Source organism: Lolium perenne, chromosome 1, assembly GCF_019359855.2.
Source record: "Lolium perenne isolate Kyuss_39 chromosome 1, Kyuss_2.0, whole genome shotgun sequence".
Lineage (NCBI taxonomy): Eukaryota > Viridiplantae > Streptophyta > Magnoliopsida > Poales > Poaceae > Lolium > Lolium perenne.
Window position 1 is genome coordinate 128,675,958 of NC_067244.2, and position 15,807 is coordinate 128,691,764.

At 41.8% G+C, this 15,807-nt stretch overlaps 2 protein-coding genes across 2 annotated transcripts; both read left to right on the plus strand.

The window, feature by feature from the left end:
• The first annotated feature begins 2,060 nt into the window (after window positions 1-2,060).
• Window positions 2,061-6,617, plus strand: LOC127333276 (protein FAR1-RELATED SEQUENCE 5-like). The gene is made up of 2 exons (XM_051359657.1): window positions 2,061-2,126; window positions 4,023-6,617. Exons 1-2 carry the CDS (start codon window positions 2,061-2,063, stop codon window positions 6,615-6,617), a joined length of 2,661 nt encoding a protein of 886 aa, XP_051215617.1.
• Window positions 6,618-14,396: 7,779 nt separating this feature from the next.
• Window positions 14,397-15,536, plus strand: LOC127333285 (NAC domain-containing protein JA2L-like). Its single transcript, XM_051359667.1, has one exon. The coding sequence runs from the start codon at window positions 14,397-14,399 to the stop codon at window positions 15,534-15,536; it is 1,140 nt and encodes a 379-aa protein (XP_051215627.1).
• The last annotated feature ends 271 nt before the right edge of the window (window positions 15,537-15,807 follow it).

Consider the following 15,807-nt stretch of genomic DNA (forward strand, 5'->3'; position numbering starts at 1 on the left):
AAATAGTAAATAAACGGTGATTCGATGTTTGGAAACAAGGCCTATGGATAATACTTTCACTAGTGGCTACTCTCAACAATGATATCATAAAGGAATATAAATATAAGCACTTCACTATACTACTCTGAAAGACTCTCCGACTGGATAACGAACACTAATCCACTGCGTAGGTCTACAAAAGCAAACCTTTAAAATGTATTCCCAAGTACTAATGAACACCCCGCGCTGCACTTTGAGCATTCATAGGTGGTACTAACACACCACAATTTCATAGAGACATCCGACTCAAATCATAATTCAGTGAACAAGTATTCTGTGAAATATAGCCTAAGAGACCCACACGGTGCACACACTCCACCTTTACACACGTGGGACAAGGAGTCTCCGGAGATCACATAAGTAAAATTCACTTGAATAGCATAACGATATCTAGATTACAAAGCTCATGGTCACATAAAGATCATACCATGGGAGAGAGAGATAAACCACATAGCTACTGGTAGAGCCCTCAGCCTCGAGGAAGAGCTACTCACTCCTCATCGTAGGAGTCAGCAACGGCGATGGAGATAGCGATGGAGTCGATGGAAATGGCTCCGGGGGCAATTCCGCCTCCCGGCAGGATGCCGGCATAGAGACTTCTGTCCCCCGAATCTTGTGTGCGACTGCGACGGAGCTACGGAACTTCTCGTGGACGGAGGCTTGTATATTTAGGGTTTTTGCGTTGGGAGCTTTATATAGGCTGAGGATTTAGGTCGGTGTGGTGTCTGGTGGCCCCACACCTACCCTAGGCGCGGGCTAGGTCCAGGCCGCGCCTAAGGGTGGTTTGGGCACCCTGCTACGCCTCTTCGACCCCCCTTCGGACTTCGTCTTCGTTTCGGTAAAATACTAACTTCAGTTTTGTTTCGTCCAATTCCGAGAATATTTCCTCTACAATTTTTCTCAAATACGAAAATAGCAGAAAACAGGGAACTGACACTATGAAATCTTGTCAATAGGTTAGTACCGGAAAATGTATAAAAGTGCAGCGAAGTGTAAACAAAACATATATAAATTGGTGTAAAACAAGCATGGAGCATCAAAAATTATAGATACGTTTGCAACGTATCAGTTTGCAACGTATCAGTCCACAATTGCACGCCATGGCAACAACGCTTCAGAATGCACGCTAAGGGCCGTCCACGTCTGATCCGCCATCTCCAGTGCCGCCGCACCTCCTCTTCATCTCTACAAACTACCTCATGTGCACGGCCCTCTCCATGCATCTCCACACAGATGCATCGAAACAGCGTGTCTCCCCTGCCCTCCTCCTTCGATGAGACGAGCGCCGCAACACTGCTGGTAGCAGTAGTGGCCATGTGAATTGGGCTGAGGGTGGGCCTGGCTAGGTTTTGGGGGGTTTCGGAGTCGCTCGAGCGGGAGAGGCCCGGAAGGTTAGGCCGATGCTTCTCGCTGACATATCAACACCAGACGGTGAACACACTAGTTACTTGTGCACCGCTGATAGATGATCTAGTTGTTGATATACTCTCCCGCCTAATTTGAGGTAACGATGCATTGCGTACTACAATATGCAGTGATATGCTTTCACAAATGGTATGTCAATGACTTACGTACTACAACAAGCAGTGATATGCTGGATCACCGTAATTTCCATATTAGAAATAACGTATTTATAGAGGTACATGATGTTGTTGATGGCAGCAGGTGAATGTTCCAGTGTCGAGATTGTGTTTTTTGTTGGTGTGACGCAAGACTTAGTTGGCAAAGTTGCTGGCGTTCTTGTGATGGAATCATAAGCTCTGTTATCCTCCTGCTGAAATCTTTTGTGTTACTTGGGAGGGTGCTGTCTCGCGTTATTCCGTTTGCCAAAATGAAATTTTTATTTTCAGATTTTGGATTATTTTCTGAAGACAGTGCTTTTAATTTTGTATGAATTTCCGACTACCTGGTGCTACTTGGTTGTCTCTGCCATGCTTGCCGAGGAATCGCTCGAACCTGGCGAGTTTGATGTTCGGCATTGAAACTGCCTGTTGTTTTTCTGATTGCTTACTGGAGCAGACATGGAATGCAACGAGAAACTTGGAGCTGTGGCTGATGATGCAGGGTTGCATTATGTCCAGTTAAGGGTGGGCAAAAAATGGTGTCACGGTTTCACCTTAGATCAATTTTTTGTATTAAACTCATCTAAAAAAAAAATTTGTATTAAACTGAAAATAAGATTTAGGTTTGTGAAAATAAAATGAATTAGCTGTCACTAGCCGGTTTCAATGTTTTCCTAGTGTACAGTACTAAAAAAGGTGTGAAACGTTGCTTTGGGTTCTGATTCTGTTAAGTTCCACTGCACAACTACTTAGTCTTTGCTTCCGTTTTAGAAGTAATGGAGGATGACATTGTCAGGTCACTTGATTTAGCAGGAAGGACGCGACTACGTTCAGGTCAACCTAGTTTTAAGTTACAGCCAGGTCAACCAAAACTTTCCTTTTTTGAATGGTAATGACTTCCTGAAAAAGAAAAAACGTGGACCACCACGTGCTGTCCGTGTGAACACAGGTTGGCACCAGCCAATCGTCAAAAAAGGGGGACCAACTCGTCCCGAAAACAACCACAGCGCCAAAAAACGTGAAACTTTCCCCCCTCTGCCGTACGTTCTTCTTCCTCCCTGCTCCATGAAACCAGATCCAGTTACATCTACCACCCAGATCCAAATCTGAAGAGTAAAATCAACATCCTCCAGATCAAGAACAAACATCCCGTCAGGGGATCTCGATCTGGCGACTCTTTCAAGCTTTTGAACCAGAAACTACACAGCAGAACTCACCAGAACACTGTCAAGCAATCTTGATCTGGCTACTCTTTCAGGGATTTCAACAACATCCCGTCAGCCAGCAAAGAAAATCAGGTACCAGCTAACCTCTACATGAGAAAGGAATAACATCTACCCCGAGAAAATTTGCTTACCTTTCCTGATCCATGTTGCTTTCATGTACTAAACACTTGCTACATCTAATGGAATTGTTTACATCCTGCTTACATGCACTGTACCATTACATATACTCGCACTGTTTACATCTATGAAAAGGTTCAGGCAGTATAATCCAGTTATGCACATGATTTTGTGCATATGTCAAAAGAAAGTATCAGGGGAAAATGAGTATTAAAAAGACATCTCAGGAAAATTACTTTTCTGCAATCTTTTCTATGTATCCAGTAGTTTGCTCAAAAAAGATAGTTTCCTATCCTGAGCAGCATGATGAAAAAAATAGCAATGTAATTGACACTGAAGTTTCTGTATTAGTTGGTGTTCATAAGAATTGGTAATATTCAGTAGATACATCAAAAACAGTAGAAGTAACATCATTTTTCTCTTTAAAGCATCATGCCAATCTTAAAACATGACAAACATCCAGTTATATTTCAGTTATGATGTTGCATATGGAGAAAATCTAGAAGCAACAAAAGAAAATTCAGTTATGCATATGGAGAAAACTCATTAGGTTCAGAAAGTAATTTGGTGAAGATGTATCAAACAGGAACATCATCTTGATAGTAACAGCTGATGGATGTATTTCGATCCAAAAGTAATGGCATTTGCAAACAGTTTTCGGATGATACCAGACGATACTACTTAAGATACTAGGTAGTAGCATGCATGCCTTACTACTTACATCACCCTGTTCCACATATGATGCACAAAAGCTGCGGGGTACAGCAGTAATAACATCGGGGACGCATTGTTCAGGTCCTACTTGATCCTTGTTTTTGGTGTTAACTATTCTCAGTACCTGCACCTGGATGTTTTCATGATCTTCATCCATAAAAATTGTCTTTTCAAGATCTTGAACCAATCACTTCAGTACCCCTAGGCCAAAAAAAAATGTAGTTAGTTAGTACATGAAGTGAAATTATGTTGAACAACATCCATAAAAACAGCAAATAAATTGCGATGTGAAACAAGAAATTCTTGTTCATTTAGTTATTCAACTGTATAATTTTCTTCTTATAACTTTGTGCAACTGTTGCAGATGCCGAGAGGTTTCGATTTCTGGTTCGGAATTGATCTGAATGAGCCAGCTGACCAAGATTTTGTTCCTGGAAGCAATGACAATGAAGCTGGATCATCTCATGCTCCTCCGGTTTGGGAAGGCACTCCTGATCAAGGTTTTGTTCCTGGTAATAACAGCAATGCTGCAGGAACATCTCATGGTGGTCCTAATTGGGAAAATGTTGATGCAACTGGGCCATTTGGACCTTATTCGGGTGGTCAGAGTAGCGATGCACAAGTCGACCCGAAGGACACTTCGGACAGAGGCACTAACGCCGGATCAGGTTTCCAGACTGGTGTTACTTTACCAAGTGAGGACAGTGGTGAGGAAGGTGAAGTTCAGTCAACACCAGAAGGGTTTTCCCCCAAGACACCATTTCTTGGCATGAAATTTGACACCTGGGAAGCTGCTCTGTCACATTACAATACGTATGCGCATCATGTTGGCTTCTCCGTTAGGATTGAATCATCTAGGAAGTCTACAAGAGATGGAGAGAAAGACAAATGTTTGTTTGTTTGCAACAAAACAGGGAACAATTCATTACCACCTACTCCTGTCAAGATTAGAAACCGAGCTATCACAAAATTGGCAGATTGCAAGGCGAAAATGAGGATTAAAAGATCTGGTGCCAGATGGGAAGTTACTCAGTTTGTCGAGGAGCATACGCATGAATTTGTTGAGAAATTTGCTCTGAAAAAATTCCTGAGGTCACACAACAAAATTCCAAAAGAAGAGAAGAAGTTCATTGATTTGCTAAGTAATGTAAATCTCAGTTCGGGAAGGATTATGCAAATCATGACGGAATTATATGGGAGCAAGCAGAATGTACCTTACAGTACTAAAACAATTAGCAATTACAGAGCCCAACATAGTGAAGAACGGAAAATCAAAGACATCCCTGAGTTGTTGAAATACTTTGAGAAGCTAAAAGAGGATGATCCTAGGTTTTATTATGACTACAAGCTAGACGATGACAATAGGGTTGAGAACATCTTTTGGGTCGATGGTGCTGCCAGAGATGTGTACAAGCTGTATAATGATTGCATATCGTTTGACACAACCTTCATGACTAATCAGTACAACATGCCTTGCGCACCATTCATTGGGATCAATAGATATGGTCAGTCCATACAGCTTGGTTGTGGTTTCCTGAGGAATGAGAGGGTTGCGAACTTTGAGTGGCTATTCCGGACATTCTTAGTAGCAATGGATGGTCTGCACCCTCTGAACATTATTACTGACCAGGATGTAGCTATGAGGACTGCAATTGAAATGGTGTTCCCTGACACCATTCACCGGAACTGCAGATGGCATATCATGCAGAAGGTTCAGGAAAAAATTGGTCCTATGGCAGCCAAAAGAGAAGACTTGAGAAGAGATTTCAATGATGTTATTGACTATAGTGTTACTGAAGAAGAATTTGAAACTAGGTGGGCTGAGATGATCCAAAAACATGATGTTGTTGATAATGATCATTTCAAGGACATATATGGACTAAGGAAATGTTTTGTTCCTGCTTATTTCATGAAGCGCTTTTTCCCATTCTTGCAAACAACAGCTCGCAGTGAAGGGTTTAATGCTGTTTTGAAGCAGTACATAAGCCCACGTGAAAGCCTACTTAATTTCTTCAAGCAGTATATGAAATTACAAGAGAAGATTGATTGTGCTGAGGATGGGCATGATTTCATGGGAATGGACAAAGTTGTTAGGTTGTGGGGAGATTTTCCAATGGAGGATCAAATTTTGCAGACCTACACTCTACCCATCTACAACATTTTCCAGCTGGAGTTGCGGAAGATAACATCCTACAATGCTAGGGACTGTGGTGGTGGTGTGTTTGAGGTTTTCCCAGTGCAAGGTACTGTATATGGTTATGGCAGAAGAACCTATGTGGTTGATGTTGATCTTGAAAATCTCATGTACAACTGCCAGTGCTGCAAGTTTTACAAGGATGGAATTCTTTGTTGCCACATTATGAAAGTAATGTCTTACATTGGTGAAGTGCGAGAGATACCTGAGCACTACATTCTACCTAGGTGGTCCCTACCCCCTCCTGATATTGTTCCATCCATTGTCGAGCCAGTACAGAGAAAAACAGAGAAAAAAATGTCTAGAAAAGACATGAGGTTACTACGGTATGGGAATCTTTGCAATGATTTTTCAAAACTCGCGGTTGAATTGGCAGTTTCTGAGAAAACAAAAGAAATAGCAGACAAGCACATGATTGCAATGAGCAAAGAACTAGCTGCTTTGAAGAAAGCTAATGCAGATGCACTGAAGAGGAGGAAAAACAAATCAGTTGCAACTGAAGATATTTCAGATTCTTCTCCCTTTGAGGGAAGAATGGATGAAGATGTTTCTCAATCTAGAAACAGAAACAAGAAAGCAAAGGACCCCCCTGTTACTGCAGCTAAAGGAAGACCATGCAGTAAAAGGAAGAAAAGTGGACTCCAGCTAAAGAAGCCTAACCCAACTACTTGTAGTGTTTGTGGTGAAATAGATCATGATGCAAGGAATTGTCCAGTAAGATTGGCAAATCCAGAAAAATTCCCTTTTCATCAATTTTTCCAGTGATAGGAAACAGAAAGTGGCTTGGTGGAAATTAAGTTTTAGACATGTAGACATGGATTCAGAGTTTGTTTCTTATGTTAACATGGATACATGGTTTCAGAGTCCATTTGAATATATTATTTATCAATGTTGCAATTTACGTCCTGAGTTTATGTAAGATTTTATCTTCTTTGAATTGAAGTGTTAAGTTGCATGTTAATTTGTGTAAAAAATGAGAACAAAAATTCCAGAGAAACTACAGATGTAATTGCTTGACTCAATTATCCTTTATCAGTAAAATTTCTCTGTTAGAAAAATGATGAGAAGCAGCTTCATTACCTTAACATCAAGAAAGAAATAGCTAGATATATAAGCCCCAAGGTGCTTTGTTCTCCGTGCGTAGCCATTTGTCAGTGTATAGTTTCCTGATGTTTGGCAAGTCCTTCTGTGTGAATGATGAAACCATCCTTCCATGTTTTTCCTCAAGGTTCTTCAACATAAAGAAACCGCAATCGTACCTAGGAGATCATATGGATCAGCAACATAGTTAACATATATTGAGATATCCAAAAAAACCTGATGTAGCAGTGTACTTTTTTGTCTTTGTCAAGTACCAAAAAACAAAGAAAATCTTACGTGTTTGTTTGACGAGGACTGTCAATAACTTCTATTGGCCAATTCGCGATTTGCACTTTTGATTTTGCATACTCTCTTTTCCACATAACCTTGATTCCCGCTATGAGCATGTGACATGCTTCCATCATAAGAGCTTCCCCCTTTTTCTTTGATGATAACGAGTCAATTATCTCAAATCTTTCTGCACTTACATTAAGAACAACCAACCAATAGTGTCCAGAACCATTTGTAGGTGTTCGTGCCCACTTCTCGAGTGTCGGGAAACAAACCTGTTAGATGAAGGATGTTATTGTCTGTATGTTTGTTTAAAAAAATCAGTTTATTGTGGAAGCACATCTGGTGTATAAAAAATTCAGTTAACAAAATCATTTTAGAAAAGTTAGCAAACTTACAATATCTTTGTGATCAAGTCTGTTCGCTGGGCTGTTCTCGAAACACCTTGTAACATCTTTTAAATCATATCGGGAATCAATGAGATATTTCTGTAGAAGAGATGCAGGAGTTACATGCTGCTTGATTAATGTGGACAAAAAGAAGTGCATGAACAAATGTAAAAGTACAAAAAGAACCGATGATTGTTTACTTACAGCAACACGTAGTGGCATTATGTATTTCTTAGGATTTTTGTTCTCCAATGTCATTATGTGAATTCCAATCTCAGCTACTGTATTTATCAGCATCTTCCCTGGTGCAACTGAATCTGCCAACTGCCCGAGGTTGCAATAGTAATTTGTTGTATCAATGACTATTTCTTTATTCGACGTTGAACTAGTCTTCCATCCATGCTCACACACCATGTTGTACAAAGTTTCCACTGACTTGGAAACACTGTAGTTTTTCTTGGATTCTAGGTTGACGAATGGAGATTTTGCTAAGTGTCCTATCTTGACATTTCTCTTTTGATATTCATGAACCACAGGTGTAGTGCTCCTTGATGCATCTGTTTTTTCCTTGGTGCTTGGTGCTGCAACAATAGCTTCTGCTTCTTGTATCTCCACTTCTTTGTTAGCTTCGTTGACGACTAATTCATCTTGATCAGTGGTTTCTGGTGGTGTGCTCAGATCAAAAGGTGGTGGGTCCGGAGCCATCCTTATTGCGTGCATTCTCCTTTCAGATTCTGTGCTGTCGAAGTTTAGTTTCCTACCCATTGGGTCGAAATTTGCTGAACTTGGGATGCTACTGGTTGTAGTTTTGATTCCAGATGAACTTGGACTTACATCTTTCTTGTTTTCAGTTTTTGCTGTTGCCATAGTGCTCAGTGTTGAAAGTCTTGTTTGTCTCCGAGAATTGCTGTCACTTGGACTTTCAGATACTTGGCGATGAGTTTTCTTTCTTGGCGTCAATGTTTTTCCTTTTGCTGCTGTTTTTACTTGGGCTTCACCTATATCCTGCTTTCTCTGTGGGCTTGAAGCCGTTTCTTCGCGAGAAGCAGATCTTGTTCTATATCTTGATGGAGATGGAATTACAGAAACTGATTCCTCCTTCATTTTCTTGCTTGGTCCATCTGCGAACGAGACCTTTTTCCGTTTGTTTGCTTCTACTTTTGGCACCATGTCTAACAATAATTTTTCCATCTCATCTTTTTTGCTTCCATCAATTAGTGATTCCAATCCAGAAGTTACTTCTGGAGCTGGCATGTTTGTCAGTTGCTGCAACATCTGGCTCCTTAGTTGGGATGTATTTTCTTGAATCCCACTGTCAGATATCTCTGGAACTTGCAGGATTGGTATGCTTAACTTGTGAATGTGTGAGAACCCCACATAGTGCATGAAGTCTATCCTTTTTTTCTCTTCACTGCTTACTGAGCTATCTTCATCATCAAAAAACACACCGGATAGTTGATTGTAAGTTACATTTTTGTGCTCCAAGATTCCAGTATCCACAGCTTGATTTGATGTCAGCTTCTCTGAATTGGTGGCACTGTCGTTATTCTTCACGGTTGGTGTCCCGGTCTTACTAACATCTTCTTGATTATCCCCCTTTTTCTGCTTATGTTCTGCCACAAGTGCATCCAGAGAATATACATTTCCTTTATCTTCATTGCTGCATCCTACATGGTTGACATGATCCACTTTGCTCTTGTACACACTGTTTGGTATTTCAACTTCCAGCAGAATGCCTGCATCATCTTGAGCAGTAACTGTGGGTGGAATGCCTTGGCCTTCGTTGATTTCTTGTTCAACATCTTTCACTGAAATGGCATCAGGATGTTCTTTCTCCTCAATAACTGCATCATCTTCAGCAGGACTCATAGTTGGAATGGCATCATCTTTCAGCACGATTACTGGTTGTGGATTGGCTAGTTTGGTAATGCCATCACCATGATCCATATGTTGTTTCAACTCTTCTTCAAATCCTTCTGTGTGTCCATCTGGTACTGACTTGCTGGCACAACCCTCGTCTGTACCCATAGAAACAGAATTGTTGTTCTGATTGATATCTGAATGAGTCCTGAAGGTCTTGTCATCATGTGTTGTTGATGGTTGGTTCTTGGGAAAACCCCTTGTGGCTGTCTGCTTGAAATGTGTGTTGGCTTTTGCATCTTTATTTTTTGTCAGTGTTTCTTGCGAGCTGATTTGGTGACCTGTGAATTCTGGATTGTTTTTACTCTCTACAGTGTGAACTAAATTTCGAACTAGCATCTGCAAGCTTGCTTCAAAACCATGACAAGCGTACTCAATTGCTTCTTTGAATTTATAGGTTTCCTGCAAATGACAGTAAGTTTGTAAGTAGTTTTGTCAGCAAAGAAATTTTGTACAGAAGTAATAAATTTGCAGGTAATGCTACAATCCTATAAGAATTTTGAACCAATGTTTGCAAAAATAAATTTGTTAACATTAGTTCAGATGTTTTTTATCATGAAAAGTTGGTTCAAATTGGTGTCACTGTTGTATAATAGGGAAAAAATGTATGTCTTATTCTACTAGTGGTGTTTGAAAACATGGAACATTGGAAAAAGCAGAAAAAAGCTATGGTAAAAAATAATTACAGAAATTAATCCTATGATGGTAACATTCGATTATCAATGAGTAAAATCATATTTTTCAGATGGAAGTTGTATTCCACTATAATCAGGGTGACATCCTTCTGGGTGAGATGTAAAAAGAGTAAGAAATTTTTTGTTTCATGCTTACTTGCGCTGTGCATGTAGATGGCACATTATGTCTGATGAACCTATCAATAACATCCGGGTCTGCAAAAAGTATGGTCTGCCCCCCTGTATACGCTTCTGGTTTGACATCTTCAAACTCTTCTTCATTCATGTCACCATACTTCCATTCATCATCGACATGTTCTTCAAAATGTGTGTTGTCGCTTTGCTCTTGATGGTTTGTGTTGTCTTCATCATGTCCGAGTGTACGTGACTGCTCCATAGATTCATCCATATCAGTGGACCTATTGCTTAGGTTGTTGAGTTTATCCTGCCCATGAGCTGCTGAATTTTCGACAGATACATCTCTTTCAGTTGATTCAGATGCACTTGTGTACGCATATTCAGGTTTCAACTACAGATTCATAGACACAGAGGAACATATATCAGAGAACAAATCATATGGTTTGGTTGAAAAGGCAAAAAAAACTACAGTTAAACTACATATGCTATTTCTGTAAGTTTTTACCGGTGCATTGCCGAACGAACCATCAGGTCGTGTGTCCTGCATAATAGCTTTCCTGACCATTGCATTTGTCCAAACTGAAACACGTGTCCCTTCATCACTGATATCCATATCATTTAGTTGCAATGAATCTAGGTATTTAACCTGTAAGAGATGTAAAAGGGAAATCTGTAAGGACAAGAGGACATTGTTTCGCATGAAAAAAAATATGATCAATGAAAATCAAATTAGGAGTAGAAAAAAAAGTTACCATGATGTACAGCATGCATGACTTTAGGATGGCCTTTTCTGAACTTGACTGAGTTGCTTTCTGGATCATAGTTATCACAAACTTGCACACATTGAGATTTTTTGCTTGTTTGATGTGAATAAACGAAGAGTATATCCTCGGACTAATGCGTACACCTGTAGTAGGAGCTAGCACGGAGCACATCCCATAAATTATGAACAATCTGAGGTACCGGCTGTCAGCTTTCTTCATTGTGAGAAGTTTCTTTTCCAAAGCTTTTATAGTTGGTTGCTGCTTTCCTACAACTCCAATTTCTTCCCGCATGAATTTTATTGCATCTGAATTCAGATCGTACGACACTTGTAACCTGCCACGTGGGACACCTATAACCTTTTGTACGGAATCTTCAGTGATAGGGATTGAACCTCTCCCAGGGAAGACCAAACTGCATGATGCTGAATCAAAGCTCTCCATCAGAAACTTGCACAGATCAGGTTGCAGTTTCGAACATTTTATATCCAATAATCCACCATAATCTGCATTCCTAATCATTGTCATCTGATCATCTGTAATGCTAGGATATAACCTCACTAGCTTCATTGGGGATGCACGCTGTAGTAATTTCTTCCTCTTCACCTAGACCAATTGCAAAAAAAAACCTATAAGTAAAACTGGGAAAGAAGATTATATACTGTATATGTTTCAATTGGTAAATTTAATGATATATTTATTTGCAGAAAATGCCAACTACCGCGGTAAAAAGCCCACTGTCTTCAGTATGAATGTTGTAGATTCATGTACATTTTGATGCGGATGCAAAAAGCAAAACCAAGAATATATTATGACTTACTGATAAACATACACGAGAGGGAAAAAACATCTAGCAAAAAAAATGAAGATGTACTACGAAGTTGTAGATTCTTTAACTCACCTTCACAGGTTCTACTTCTTCCTCAACAACATTTGCTTCACTTTCTTTTTCAGTTTCTTGAACAACATTTCCTTCATCGCGGACAGGTTCAACAGATACATCTACTTCACGTGGTAGCTCACAATGAATTGCTGAAACCTTGTGCTTCAATGTAAGCTTCTTGCGCATAAGGCTTAGCTTACTGTGTTTTCTGCCAGACTTGTTTTTCCTATGACTACTTGACTTTGTCATTGATGCCTGTTGAAAAATAAGCAAGGTGGGAGTTATTATGGAAAGACAAATAAACAAAAATGTCCACACAGGTGTAGATGTCATTTAGCAAAAAAATGTTACTGAGACAATGGTGCACTGATGCCACATATATGGCAGAAAAGGTTTGAAAAACATGTTTCTGATTCAGATGTTACTGGGGCACAACATTTGCTACAAAGTGTTGCAAAAACAACACATTATGGTATCGGACAAAAAAACTAACTAACCAGTTAAAATTGCTACTACATGTTATAATATCAAAAATTCTATCAGATGCTGCACACCAACCACATGATGATCACAAAAAAACCAAGTGACCAGGTAGCAAAAACATCCTAAAAACTTCAATGCACAAGGATGTTATATATCACATTTTTGTACCAGATGTTGCACACACACAAACATACTTGCAATAGGATGTTGTAGTACCATAAAAACCCTGTACATCATTGCTCATACCTCAGCCACAGACACAGTAAAACATCCTCAAAAAATTTCCTGCACTAGGATATCATAGCACGCCAATTGCCACCATATGTTGCACAGTAAAATCCTAAGTGACCACACAGTAACATCCTCAAAAATTCCCTGGACTACGATGTCATATCACTAAAATTGCTACCATATGGTGCACACAAACCTCATTAAAAGGCCATCACATAAAAATCCTAAAAATCTACCACACAGTAACATCCTCAAAAAATAAATACATCCTCAAAATCCAACCTAGGACAAAATCACAAAAAAAATCATAGGTGACCACACAGTAACATCCTCAAAATAATTACATGCGCAAAAAATGATGTAATAGCACTAAAATTACTGCCATACGATGCACAAAATCCTTAGGAAAAGTCTACAAAAAAATAACATCCTCAACAAATCCCCTGCACATCATTGCTCATACCTCAGTGACCACCTAGTCTAGTGCATTGGGATGTCATAGCACGAAAATTGATATCATATGATGCACAAAAAACACATGAAAACATCACACAATCCTAACTGCCCACACAGTAACATCCTAAAAAATCAAATGCACTAGGATGTTGCCCAGAAAATCAGAAGTACCTTACTGTGACGGAGACAGAGGAAATCGTGTCGAGCGTGTTGTCGAAGACCAGACCACTGGCGGAAGCACGAAGAGTAGATCCCACGGAGAAGGATGTCACCTGACAAAACCAGAAGTGAAAAACCGTCCACGGCGACTCCGGCGAGTAACAAAAACAACGGAGATGCACTGATGCGGGATGAGAAACATTGAGTGAAGCGCAAAACCAACCTAGGACGAAATCAGACTACGGCGAGTAGTAAACCGTCCACGGCGACTCCGGCGACCACTCCTATCAGCCAGAATCGAGAACCACGGCGAAGGATGGCACCCCCCCCTGAGAACCCGAGGAGAGAAATTAGAAGCAAGGAGAAGGTGCGCGACGGTGCAGAAGAGCAATCGAAGTGGGCGAACCGAACCTGATGCGAAAAATCGTCTCCGGCGAGTAAGATCCGTCGCCGGCGAACGCAATCGACGGATTTGGCGACGAGGCGGAGCACCAGGGCGACCGCATCCGAGGACGAGGGGAGACGAAATGAAGCCGCTCACCGACAGCCCCAATTAATTTCGAAAAAAAAATTTTAATGCTACGCGCACGCGACGACAGAGACTGCACGTGGGTCCCCACAAGGTCCGCGATGCGGGAAGCTCTGGACCATCGGATGCGAATCGCGCGGCCAGGAGCGCGAACTGACGTTAAGACACAGTCAGATCAGCTTATAGATAGATTTCTCGTAGCAGGAATTGTAGTTTTGTTTCAAAAATACCATGTGAGGGTTTTCTCCTAATTAAGAAGGGCGCCTCTTATAAGATTAAAAAGAAAGATGCGTTCCCACGCACGGCAACCACAGTCTGAGCCGTGTTTCGGGCCTTGCGACACACGGCAAAGGAGGAGCCACACGGCGGCGACGTCCTTTCCGGTAGCGAAGGAGCATGTACCAATGAAGCAGGCAAAGCCCCGTCCCGGTGAAGCAGATCGAGTCCGACTGATTATGTTTCCGCTTCTGTATACAAAGCCCGACAAGGATGCGATTAAGAGTACATGAGAGCTAAGATCGAGATCGTCGCTGGAATCTATGGTCCCGCCATGGTCGACGCATATCCTCCGATGGTCATAGCGTCAAGTCATCCTTCCGATGTGGACCTCCTCAACAACCACCTCATCCCATGGATATCAGGCAAGATCCGCAAGCCGGAATTCATCCATCGGGTCGACGTCTACACCGCGGACCCGACGGAGCTCACAACAAAGTTTCTTCCGGCGCTCACCGTCGATGGCGAGAAGGCGTGGTACTTCTTGTCGCCGGTGAGGGCGAAAGGCCGTCGCGGCCCGCGCAAGGCGCGAACGGCCGGGGAGGGGTGCTGGCACTCGGAGGCAGGCTCCAAGCCAGTGCAAGACGATCTCGGCCACAAAATCGGACGCCGTCAGTCTTTCTCCTTCGTCTACAAGACCGACGATGGTCGATCATCGCGAATACGGACTGGTTGGCTGATGCTGGAGCTCGGGCTTGACTGCGAACCGCCGGGTGCCAGTAGGTCGTCGGAGGAGATGGTCTTGTGTAAGATTTACTTCACACCACGGACGCTGTCTGCACCGGGTGTCACGAGACCAGCCCAGGTTGCGGGCGGAGGTAAAAGGAAAAACACCGACGACGAGACTCCCGATGAAGCACGTCCGGTTAAACAGTGTTGCCATGGTCTGCCTTCATCGAACAATGATGCCGTGAAGGAAGCGCCTCCCGTTGTACAGCGCTACCATAGCCTGCTTCCTGAAGCAACTGCATCGACCAATGTTGTAACCGATGACCTGCTGGACGAACACGGGACTTCAGGCGCGCCGGACTCGGTTTCACCTCCAACTTCTTCATCAGAGTCGCCGTCATCATCACCTTCGTCGACGCCGCCGCCGTCTCCTACTTCGTCAACGTCGCCCATCACTCTTCCATCTTCCCTGATGATGCCGCGCGCGCGTGCACCATTGGAGAAGCTTTCATCTTCGCCGGTCCCGGCCGAAGAAGTGCTTCCTACAGTTCCGGCTGATAGCAGCACGAGCAGTGCGCTCGCTGCTGAAACACCTTGTCCTTATTTCATACTTCCTTCCTTAGATTACACTAGACAAGAAGTGTATGTAATTTGTAGAGGTAGCTGTAGTTTAACTCATAAAGTTAGTAGAGGTGATTGTCGTGTCACGTTTGAAATTTGTAAGGGCGATTGCCAAGGTTCATGATGCTGTCTTTCAGATGGAACATAATAAATCACCCGGACCTGATGGCTTCCAGGCTGAGTTTCACCAACACTTTTGGGGTTATTAAAAATGATTTGATGACTCTATTTGAGAGCTTTCATAAGGGAGAATTGCCTCTGTACAAGCTGAATTTTTGGGTGATTACGTTACTACCTAAAAAAGAAAATGCAACTCAGATTCAACAATATAGACCCATATGTTTGCTCAACGTGAGTTTGAAGATATTTACTAAAGTTGCGACAAACCGTATTTC

Bases quoted from the DNA above. Each gene is read 5' to 3' on its own strand.
- LOC127333276 (XM_051359657.1), top strand. From the start codon at position 2,061: ATGGAATGCAACGAGAAACTTGGAGCTGTGGCTGATGATGCAGGGTTG. The intron at 2,127-4,022 runs GTGGGCAAAAAA...CAACTGTTGCAG, and splicing joins TGCATTATGTCCAGTTAAGG to ATGCCGAGAGGTTTCGATTT.
- LOC127333285 (XM_051359667.1), top strand. From the start codon at position 14,397: ATGGTCGACGCATATCCTCCGATGGTCATAGCGTCAAGTCATCCTTCC.